Genomic DNA, 12706 nt, shown 5'->3' with positions numbered 1-12706 from the left:
ATTGTGTTCTTCATTATTTTCAAAATTGAAAGGAAGGCAGTGTTTTTCAACAGACATATGGTAACAGAAGGGTTGAAACAAGAAAGATGTATTGCTTGTCCTCCTATAACAACTGAAATAAAATAAGACTGACTGGGAAAATACTAACATTGACGTTTCAACTCTTTCCCATTTTCCATTCATTTTTTTTTTTCCATGCTAGCATGGCTCAGACGAATTTAGAATTAAGTCATTGTTTTACAGCCAGATACATGGATGATCGGTTGACAACTTCACTACCTGTAGCTCACCAATTCTCAGAAAAGTGTAAATTAAGTACACACCCATACACACACACTGGACTTCTTTTGGTTTCTCTCTGCTGAATCAATTCACAAAGCTTTGGTGTTATTTCAGAAAACACTTGCCCAAGGTAGCTCATTGTGAGACTGAATCCAATACCACATGATCAGAAAGCAAACTTCTTGACCACACAACCATGTCTGCATCTCTGATAAACTAAAACATATCAATGTTAAACTTGATGTTGATTTAGATTGTTGTAGAGTGGTTGTGGTGGTAGTAGTAGTAATTGTAATAGCTGTGATTGTAGTAATAATGTCCAACCACCTGAGTAATATTTCATGGGTATATGGCAGAAAAATGGCCGAGCATTGCTCTGTCTTGTGAGTTCAGATCCCAACTAGATCTACAGGCCTTTTATTTTCTTTAGGTCAGTGAAATAAAAGTATTGGGACTTGATGTAAATGAAATCAATAAAAGATCAAAAGATTGACTAACATGATCTATTTTCCCACTTCCTCTCTCCTAGCCAAGGAATTGTAATCACCATGCAAGCAGTCTCACAGTGACTGACATAAGACTATTGAAATCAAAGAATAACATTTAACACTGTCCTGATTATGTTTCTAATTAAATGCATTGGTTGTGTGTTTCAATTAATTTTGGAATTAATCAAGAGTTTGGAATAATTAATTTTTTCACGAAGAAGCTGATGTTTGGAACATGAATTAAATATAAACACTTTAACATAGACAGTTTTATATCAATGAACAAGGGGTGGTGGTCTCAGGCAGATTTGGTATTGAAAGGGTTAACGGTTATTCAAATTAATCTGTTTCTTCATTAAGAAATCTAATAACTCACCCACTTTGGTGATATAATTAATTCATCTGCTGATGTTTGTCATTGGTATTTCTTGATATTGTATAACTTCTAAAGTTCAGATGTGATTTTGATTCCTAGCTGTGTGATTAAGAAGCTCATTTGGTCACCATGTGTTTTCAGGTCTGTCCTATCGTATGTCTTTTGAGTGGAATTTGGTAAAAGGAAACGTGGGGGGTGGGGGTGTCACATCTGTTTTTTTTTTGTTTTTTCTATGAAAGTATGAATACTTGCTAGAATAAGAATAAGATGGGAAAAAAATCAGAACTTTTACCTCTGTTGGCCACCAAGAAGTCTCTTTCTCAGAGTGAAAGGAAGATTGCATGATGCATGTATATGAACAGCAATGCTACATGGTAATGAAACATGGGTTTTGAATGCAGAAGACATGTGAAGGCTTGAGAGGAATGAAGCTGGTATGTTCTGCTGGATGAGCAGTATCAGTGTACATATGCAACAGAGCACTAGTGTATGGCAGGAGAAGTTGGGCATAAGCAGAATTAGATGTGGTGTGTAAGAGAAAAGACTGCACTGGTTTGATCGTGTGATGCATATGAATGTAGACACTTGCATACAGAAGTGCCAATTACTTAAAGTGGATGGTACTTGTGGAAGAGGGAGACCCAGAAAGACATGGGATGAAGAATTGAAGGCCGATCTCATGACACTGAGCCTTACGCAGGAGATGACCAAGGACTGAGATATCTGGCACATTTCTCTACTCAAGAAGACCTGCATACCACAGCAGAATTGATAGCAATGCTGGTGCCACATAAAAAGGACCCAGTGCACACTGTGGAGTGGTTGGCATTAGGAACCATGCCAAAACAGGCAATGGGGCTTGGTGCAGCCCCTGGCTGTACCAGCTCTGGTCAATCTGTCCAACACATACCAATATGGAAAACGGATGTTAAATGATGATGGGTTAAATGAATGGCATGGGTTAAATGAATGGCATGGGTTAAATGAATACACCCTTGCACTGTGTGTCAGTGTTTGTTTGTTTATGACCCATGACTTAGCTGTTTGATAAATAGCATGGGCGAAAATAAGTTACATTGTACCAGACTTAAAAATAAATACTGGTGTGTGGTGAGGGTAGGGTCAATATTCTTGAATAATTTGTTGATGGCAGTGCTCCAGCATGACACAGTCCAATGACTGAAACCAGTTGAAGAATAAGATTAGTTCCCCACACTCTCACAATCTTTATCCTAATTCTAATGACCTCTTCCAAATTAGAAGCTCTATTTTTTTTATTTGTTATTTAACAGGCTTTAATTAGGGATAGAGCAGGTCTGCAATCAAAGGCATTCCAGTCCACGACCACCTCATGTTTTTGTAGATATAGTCTACCACAGACTACGTTATCTATTGCGTCAAAATACTAAGGCACAATTTGATGAGATTGTTTCTAGCACATTAAGAAACCTTTTGTAAACTGGGCTGTCTTAACAGCTTTATAGCAACCCCTCCCCCTGGTCACACACTCTCTTCTAAGATGTGAGTAGCTGTGTTTTTACAGCAAGAAACCTATTCTGCTCTGGACCCATCTCTCTTATTTTTAACCCCTAATCTGATAGCATAAAGATACCTCCCTCTCTATTGTAGCTCCACTCAGTCAAAGACCTTAATCTGGCAGGCTGAATGGTGACCTCATTAGAGTTGGTGCCATGAAGAAAAAAGTACCCTATATGCACTGTAAAGTGGTTGGCATTTGGAAAGGCATTGTCATAGAAACCATGCTAAATCGGACACATCAGATCCTGTCCAACCCATGCCAACATGGAATGTAGATATTAAATGATGATTATGGGGCCTATTGTATTTGTTATCTCTTATTGACAGCAGTTTACAGCATGCATAGATCAGAAGGGCCCTTAATCTGTGGACTATCCCAGGCAACTGCCCCATATGCTTATGCTTTAAGATAGCTTGTATTTTTACTTGTTCTTCATTAAATCAATGTTTATTTTTCCTCCCCTTTTTCATGCCATTTGCACCAACCCAGCTGGCTTTGAGACTACAAGATAGGTCACTCTGCTCATCCCGCTAGAAATAGCAAAAGCTAACACAAACAACACACTTCTTAAATAAAGTCATCTTAAATAAAGTCTATGACATGATATGTTATATGATATATCCCTAGAGAGACACTATCCCCCCCAAAGAGAGGGTGGTCACAGTTGGAATTCCTTTGAACTCAGTCAGGGTTGACCTGAGACTAAACAGCCACAAAACTAATTTGAAAGTAAAAATATTTGCCAACCTAAAAATATTTGATTTATATTATCATCTGGTTACTCAAATTCCAACTCTGATCAATGAGGGAATCACTATGTAGTTACCCAACCTGGTAGAAATAGGTGCCAAATCTCCTTTAAATTTCACTCACATTTTTTTAGGAAAAAGTGGCCACTCACAGAGAGTACTGTAGTCTTAAATACCCCCCGCCCCGCCTGTACTGGAATGTCTTTGGTCATACATCTGACAAAAATTCCCAGATATTCTCAAAACATTCCTGACCTTAAAACCAGCCTCCTCAATAAGAACCATTACTGTGTCTATTATTATAGAATCGTTAATTGCTAGCCTAATTACCACATCTCCTCCCACATTATTTATATTGTCATATAATAATTACAGTCTTGCGCTCTTGCTGGTCTAGTAAATCATCTAATTGAGAAAGCCCTGTTTATTTACTTCACCTCATCATCTACCAGTTATCAAACAATGACTCTAGCGATCAAATATGGACAGAAGCTAGAAGACACATGAGTGTCTTCTAGCATTGCTTCAAGTTGACTAATATTTTGTGGGTGGAATTTGGCAGATGGAAACTTGGGTGTGTGTGTGTGTGTAATGAAGTAGGTACAGGTGTTACATATACTAGGGCCCCAATAATTACAGGTATAAACCTGAATTTGTAATCTGGATAGAGTAACTGTAAATTTCTCAATAATTCAGTGTAAGTATTCTCTTTTTCACTGATCTTCAGCTTTATGTTAACATCTGCTGGGCAGTTAATCTCCACAACTGCACAGTTTCTCTTCTCTATCCCAAATCATTATATCAGGTCTGTTGTGCTTACATTTTATTGAGATTTTAACTGGGACATTCCACCAGTACTTTTTTTTCATTATGAGTGGCTATTTCTTTGTCCTCAGGATTATCCTTCTGATGGATTTCTTTATAGAGCGTCCTAGCTACAACATCATGTCTCATCGGTAGATAATACCATGATGATATTTTTGATGTGGGTGATATCTTTGGTGTTAAACTCCACAAAGTCTGCATCACTCTGTTGCCATTAACTTCTGCAAATCTCACCACTTAAAAGCAGCAGTACATAATGAATGTATTCTCCTTACAACATTAGTTACCATTATTACATTTGCTACAGGATAAAATCTTAACCCTTTTATATCCATTTCACATTTACAACTTCATGGCCCTTATAAAACAGTTTTCCTTTTCTTTTTCTGACTTTTCCTTCATTCTCTTTGTATTTCTTTTTAATTACCCCACTCCTTATCATTTTATATCTCAGTTATCTTTAACTCACTCCTACACTTCTTTGTATCAATTTGACCTCTGACCTCTTCCTTAATATTTAAAACCAGCTGCCAAGTTCAGATAACTAAACTATTTCCACAAAATTTTGCCCATTATGTCCCATTCTGTCACCAACCTCAACTCTAACCTGTTTATTGGCAAGCTTAAACCCTTTCATTGCCATATTTATTTTGAGATGTTCATTGTTTCTTTCAATTAATTTTAAATATAACAAAAGAGTTTAGTAAAATAACTTAGTTATCATTGAGCTAGTGTTAGGAACATAAATTGTGACTAAGGTTTGGTGAAAGATTTTAATTCAGAACTTTTGAAGACAAGATATTTGTATTACAGAGCCAGAGGCGGTTTCAGCCAGGTTGCTATCGAAAAGGTTAAGAGAATAGACCAAGACTAATTTTTCTTGGTTTTATTTCCTTGTTGCAAGTATAGCAATTTATTCAAGATGCTTTATGCCTGTGTGAAATATTAAATAAGGTGGTTGTGATAAAGATGAAATTTCTTGCACAAGATTTGTCTTTTTAGTCTCATGTATAATTTACACCCCTAATTTTTCTCATTTGAAGTTGTGTATAGTAAATATAATTTATACAGGAGTAAATATTGTAATTTCCGTTAAAAAAAAGAAAAAAAAACCCCATTGAGATGAAGGAAAATGATATCCTTACACAATGCTCAGCATGAAAACTGTTAGGGATTTCCAGCTGTGGCTTTTCCTTCTGCTCCATTGTAACTAAACCCTCTTTTACTTGTATACTGCATTACTTGCTGTCACTCAGAATCCTTGGTCACATGCTTCAGTTGACAGCGTTCTTCATTTTGATATAATTCTTTTGATGCTTAACATTTTTCTTAATTTACTGTTTTCTCTTCACATATCTTATAAGTGAAATAAATGATTTATGATAAATCTACTTAAAGTGATGTATATGTATTGTGATATATATGTATATATATACATATATATATATATATATATACATATATATATATATATATACATATATATATATATATATATATATATATATATATATATTATATATTTAATATGTATATATATAATATGTATATATAATATGTATTCATGTATCATCATCATCATTTAATGTCCATTGTCCATGCGCATGGTTGAGACGTTTTGACTGGAATTGGTTAGCTGGAGAGCTACACCAGGTTCCAGTCTGATTTGGCACGGTTTCTACAGCTGGGTGCCCTTCTTAATGCCAACCACTCTGAGAATGTAATGGGTGCTTTTTATGTGCCACTGGCACGGATGCCATTTGTATGACATCGGCAATGGCCATATATATATATATATATATATATATATATATATATATATATATATAAAAGAAATTAGGATGAGAAAGGAATAAACAATTATGTTATGAACTTCATTGGCTTACAGCTGTTTCTGTACAAGGCACTTAAAGTTGAGTGCTTGAGTATCAACTAATAGCTTCATCAGAGCTTCAAACATGAAGTGTAATTTATTTGGGAAAACATTTATATATTCATGTTGCTCCAAAGTACTGAATATTTATGATATACATAAATGTTTTTCCAAATAAATTGCACTTCACGTTCAAAGCTCTGAAGAAGCTACTGGGTGATACTCAACTATGAGTGTATAATACTTCATAGCAGAAGCAGCTGAAGTTCATAACAGAATTATTTATTCCTTTGTCATCCCAATTTCTTATTACTGCTCTGTACTCAACTGATGCTTCAACACCAGGTTATTAGCATTGCAATGCCTAAGTGAAATATTAAATTTATTTATATATATATATATATATATATATATATATATATATAAATGAAAAGTCTAAACTTCTAACTGAACCTCCAACGTTTTTGAGTATTTTAATATGCCACCTTAATGTATCTAATATCTTTTCTTTTTCTTTCTCCTCTTCTATCAAGGTGTGCAAGCTCTTACGCCATATAGCTAATACTGGTCCCCTCATTATCACAGCAGAACACAATGAATCTGTTATTCATGTTACATGTCCATTGGTAAGTAAAATATCATTATTTCTTGTTATTATTTTCAACTGAAATACTTGTACGTCATGTCAAAGTTTTACAAAATTCTCAGGTTGTTTTTAAATTTATTCTCCAGCATATTTCATCGCGGGTTATCCTAGCATGGCCTTGGTCATGATGACTAAAATAAAGTAAAAATAAATATCTAAATGTTTCCATCTGTTTTTAAGTTCCAGTTTTCTGTGAATTGTTTCATAAGTCTCTCTCTCTCTCTCTCTCTCTCTCTCTCTCTCTCTCTCTCTCTCTCTCTCTTTCTCTCTCTCTCTCTCTCTCTCTCTCTCTCTCTCTCTCTCTCTCTCTCTTCTCTCTCTCTCTCTCTCTCTCTCTCTCTCTGGTTCCTCATTAATATGGAGGTATTAATTAGTGCATATTGGGATTTAATAGATAACTTACAAACCTGTGAAATGACTGGTGTTCCTGAAGTTATTTGATACTGAAGAAGTTTATGGTTGAAATATTTTCTGTGAGAAAATCCTACAAATAGTTCCAGTCATTTAAGTTTGGTGCCAGTCGTTTGATGAACATAGTTTGGTCATACTTTCTGCCCCCCAAGGCAACTCATCCGTGATGCAGATCCCTTCCTGAGATTATATAAACAATGAGGTGGACACTGGAAATCTGGATTAGTAATGAGCAACAGGTTTTGAATTAATATCTAATCATCCTTTGTTTGATTGTCTCCATGCTGCATGTTTTGATTACCAAACACGGCCAGCTTCTATTAGTGATGCTGTGTATTCACTGGGTGGAGCTGACTCAACTCTTTCCAGGTGGATGCTGACACAAATACAAAGACCTAACTTGATTGGATCAGGTTTTTGAGTGTGGTAATAATGACTTTGTGTTTGCTATACTTGAGGAGGAATATTCTATAGCTGGTCCTGAACCATTACATCTGGTAAGGTGTCTACTTTTGTTAAGCAGATACCATGTAAGTCAACGATTGCAAGTATGACTTGGTGGCAAGTACCATGTGTTTGACTAATTGTTTTAGGTAATTATGTAATTTATGAGTGGTCATAGACACTCCTTTCGTCATCCCAACCAGAACAGATGAATGTTCACAATAAAGCATTTTCCCTTATATAAACATCAATCTTTTTTTTTTTATACTGGTTTACATGATTTGCAATGATTTTATGGAATCAGTTATATTAAACCCTTCATTACTAAATTTCTGTTGAAATACACTGCCTTTATTTCAATTAGTTTTGAAACTAATTAAAAATTTAATAAAATAATTTTGTCATTATTATTAAGCCGGTTTATGGAAGGTTTCAATGATTTTGATTAAGATCATTTGAAAACAGTAAGCTTATATCATAGAAACAAGGATGGTCACAGATGGAGTGGTGTCAAAAGGGTAAACACAATGCTTCCATATTTACTGCATTGCTTCATGTTTAGTGCATTTATATTTGACAAAGCACAATTGCAATAGGTGCACAATGGGTAGCATGATATTTCTGGTGGAACTTTTAACCCTTTAGCATTCCGATTATTTGAGATTTCAGTGATGAGATTGTGGGGTAGATGTGAGAGGCCTGATCTAGCCAGTTTGTACATAAAACAGTTAAAATATCTGAGCCTGATGTGGCAGGTTAAATATATTAGACAATACATGGGAGAAGGTAGTTGTTGACAGCTGGTGGACCAATCAGATAAAGATTATGATCTTTTGTATGTCAGTAACTTAACATTGTGAATCTCTTGAGAAAGTGGAGTTCATTGCTGCTGGCTCTGCAGAAGAACATTTGTTACACTCAACTGCTGTTTTGTCACAGGGGATTTCCATCTCTGTGGGGGGTGGGGTTTGGGGGAGAAAAGAAAAGAAAGGAAAGGTAACAGAACTAAGTGAGAGTAACTGTTGAACTAAACTGTTAACACTTGTGAATCATTTCAGGCATTTATAGTTGAGCAAATAATTTACTTGCACCGGATTCTGTTACTGAATTGCTACCTTTTGTGTGTGCAGGAGGTGTGTGTGTATACATATGTATGTATGTATGTATGTAAATACACACACACATGTAAATACACATACATACATACAGACAGACAGACAGACAGACAGGCAGACGTGTGTATATGTGTGTGTATATATATTTGAAAAATGAATAGAGATGGCTTCTCTGATAATTTTTCCACTTTAATAATTAGATGCTTAAAAGTTTACCAAACATCTAATTAATAAAGCGGGAAAATTATTAGAAAAGCCTTTTCTATTCATTTTTTCAAATATATAATGCTGTACCAAGGATTTTCTATTTCTTATTCTACTATATATATACACACACACACACACACACACACACCATCATCATTTAACATCCATTTTCCTTGCTGGCAAGGATTGAACATTTTGACAGGTGTTGGCCAGCTGGAGAGCTACCTGAGGTCTATTTGTCTGTTTTGGTGTGGTTTCTACACTCTTACAGAGTGCACTGGGCACTTTCACGGGGCACTGGCATCACAAGTTTGCAAGACTAGGATCTCTTAGTTGAGAGAGGGATGTAGAGGACATGCCTGTATGCCAAGACAGCCACAATTGTACTTAACTTGACATGTCATCTCAAGTACAGTAAATTGTCACAAGTCTTGGTTCCTTGTCATCTTTCTCTGTGAAGCCCTACATCTGAAGACCCTTTCTTCCCACTTTGTTGTGCATCTTCCTGGGTCTACCCCTTCCACATGTCCCTCTACAATTAGAGATCGGAACTTCTTAATTCAGCTGTCTTCATCGCATAACCATACCAGCACAATCTTCTCTCTAGCACACTACATCTGATGCCTCATATACCCAATTTTTCTCTCAAATCACTTACACTCTATTGTGCATGCACACAGACATTACCCATCCAACAGAGCATGCTGACTTCTTTACTTTCAAGCTTTTGCATGTTGTCAGTAGTCACAGCCGGTGTCTTACTGCCATGTAGCATAGCTGTTTGTACACAAATGTCATACAGTCTACCTTTCACTCTGAGGGAGAGGCCCTTTCTTGCCAACAGAGGTAGCAGCTCTCTGAACTTTGCCCAGCTCATTCTTATTCTAGCAGCTACACTTTCAGAACTCCCTCCTCCACTGCTAACTAAATAACAGAAACTGTCTCCCACTTCTAAATATCCCACACACCCCGCCCCACACATTTGAGGGAGTCTATTTTATGTAGATTCCTGGTGTTTAATGCACCTACACATCTTCCACAAATAAAAGCTAGTTTCTCTGTTATAATACTTTTACTAGAAGAGGGCTGATAGTGACTTTGAACTTTCAGCCTGCTAGCTCTTGTTGGACTTTCTAGCAAGCTGGAACTTCAAAGTTACTGTCATCCTTCTTTGTGCAGAAATATAATAGCTCTGTACTCTACAAACAGTATTGATTAATGTTGAAACGTTTCTAATATAAATCAACATAAAAAGAAATGCACACGTGTGTGTGTGTATGTGTGTATACCTCTTGTTTAGTGACGTGTTTTGTGCCAGAAAAATATGTCACCAACAGTGATACTTTTGTTTCTGACACAACACATTGGTCGGGAGACTGGATACTGTGTTTAGGTTGTCAGCAATTATATGTTCAACTAAACACTGCAATAGAAAATGAAGATGGTCTATCTTTGATTAATTCAATAGGAATTGTCCCCTAATGTGACACCACATGTCCATTTGGAGGTGGGAAATCCACTCTTTGGATTAGTGTTTTTATAGAACCTATAAAATTATTTTAATATACGATAATGTGCTTTTTTCTTTCTGTTTTTTTTTCTTTTTCTGAAATGCTATAAAACCTAAACTTCCTTATTTCTACCTTAAAAATAAGTGTAAAAAAATGAAAAAATGTTCTAATTAAGGCATAAAGCCATTTGAATATTGGTGGCTAATTATTGTTTATAGTAAACAGAACATATAATAACTTGTTGCTATACTGTCTTCCAGTCTTTGTTAACTTCACTTTTTTCTATTCCAATCTTATTCTCTTCAATACCAAACATTAATCTGTGATCTGTTTCTAAAATTTAGGAACTGAAAATAAAATATTTTCTGGCTTGCTTCCCAAGCACGCGGTTTCAGGTTCAATCCCATTGCGTGGTACCTTGGGCAACTGTCTTCTACTATAGCCTCGGGCCAACCTACACCTTGTAAGTGAATTTGGTAGACAGAAACTAAAAGAAGCCGGTTGTGTGTGTGTGTGTGTGTGTATGTTTGTGTGTTTGTGCTTGTCTCCTCCATCGCTTGACAACTGATGTTGGTGTGTTTACATCCCTGTAACTTAGCGGATCGGTAAAAGAGACTGGTAGAATAAGTACTAGGCTTACAAAGGATAAGTCTTGCGGTCAATTTGTTTGACTAAAGGTGATGCTCCAGCATGGCTGCAGTCGAATGACTAAAACGAGAAAAAATAAATGGTTTGGACAGTTTATTAGTCACACACATACACACACATTCAGTAGTATGCTTGATGCAGTACTCTTAGCCAGATATTTTCTGTGTTGAGATCAACATTTCATTTCTAGACCTGTTACAACTGTATTATCCAAGTAAGGATAAGATCGGTTGTTATTAATGTGAGCTGTATATTATTAGGAAATTATCACGAGCCAATTTTTGATATTTCAAATGGTTTATGTCCCATTCACTTTGGTCTATTACAGATGAAATATTTTGTTTATAATTAATTGCTGAAGAGAGTATTACTTTTGCAACAAATTGTTACTTAATCACTTGAAACGCACCCATTAAATGCATCAATATCAATAACTGGTTTGTGAGAATTTTCTAGTGACCCACACACAATATTCATATGTACATCATTATCATTTTATGTCCACTTTCCATATCCACATGCATTGGATGGTTTATTATGTCTGGTCAAAGAGGACCGTTTAGTCTAATCAATATAGCATGACAAACCTATTTATTGTTGGTGCCACCATAAAATGTGTCCAGCATGCCTTGCAAATTGGAGAGGTGACCAGACATAGAAACTGTGCCAAAATGGAATGTACAAATCAGACATTGTCCTTCAACCTATCTAAGAAGTTTGTAACTCTGATTAAGAACTGACTTTGACTGTGATAACCTGTCCAACCAATGACAGCAAGAGAAGCCAGCTTAATGCTGATGGTGGTGGTGGTGGCGATTATGCACACAAGATTAATTTCATTGTCAAGATTTTTTATCTTTTCACAACATTAGATTTTGTTCTAATCATATATCTTCATTTTACTTTCAGCTTTTAAATGCCGCCCAGACTTTTGCTCAGTACCCTGGCAGTCGTATTGCTGAGGGAAACTTGGATGTTTTTGCTAAAGCTTGGGAAGGTCAAATCAATGAACTCTCAATTTTAGTGAAAGAAGTTAATGATGTGTGCCAAGGAAAGATGGAGAAGCATGTTTATCAATCCCTTCCAAGACCTGGGGTAAGGATACGTATTTTTGTTAAATTCTTCACTTTTTTGTAATTACATGACACAATTGTGTCAACTTCTTTTTGACAGTGAATCACCTCACATTGTTTTTGATATTGCATACCCCAACTCACTTTGGGTGGGGGACATGTAAGTTACTTGGTGACCTCACTTAGTGCCAATGCCATAAAAAAAAGGTCCATAACATGCTATAAAATGGTTGACGTTAAGGAAGGTATTCACTCATAAAATCCTTGCCAAAGTAGATATTGGAGGCTCAAAGCAGCCTTCTAGTTTGTTGGATCCTGTCAAACCGTCCAACCCATGCCAGCATGGAGGACAGGTAATGATTAAAATGTATAGATTGCTCTCATATAAAATTCCCAACCTTGTGTGTGTGTGTGTGTGTGTGTGTGTGTGTGTGTGTGTGTGTGTGTGTGTGTGTGTGTGTGTATACACACACCTTTCAGCTCATTTCTTTCCTTCATTCAGTATGCCCATTACATAG

General features: G+C 36.1%; 1 protein-coding gene across 2 annotated transcripts in view; it reads left to right on the top strand.

The window, feature by feature from the left end:
• The window catches only part of LOC106877594 (alpha-catulin), a 338021-nt gene that overhangs the window by 307021 nt on the left and 18294 nt on the right, over window positions 1–12706 (top strand). For both annotated transcript variants that reach the window (XM_052973445.2, XM_052973451.2), the window contains exons 10-11: window positions 6667–6759; window positions 12025–12210. In XM_052973445.2, coding sequence (XP_052829405.1) covers window positions 6667–6759; window positions 12025–12210 — 279 coding nt within the window. The remainder of the gene's footprint in view (window positions 1–6666; window positions 6760–12024; window positions 12211–12706) is intronic.

This window comes from Octopus bimaculoides, chromosome 1 (assembly GCF_046866305.1).
Source record: "Octopus bimaculoides isolate indiv1 chromosome 1, ASM4686630v1, whole genome shotgun sequence".
NCBI classification, from domain to species: domain Eukaryota; kingdom Metazoa; phylum Mollusca; class Cephalopoda; order Octopoda; family Octopodidae; genus Octopus; species Octopus bimaculoides.
Note: the sequence above shows the minus strand (reverse complement) of the source record. Positions and strands in the feature narration are given on the sequence as shown.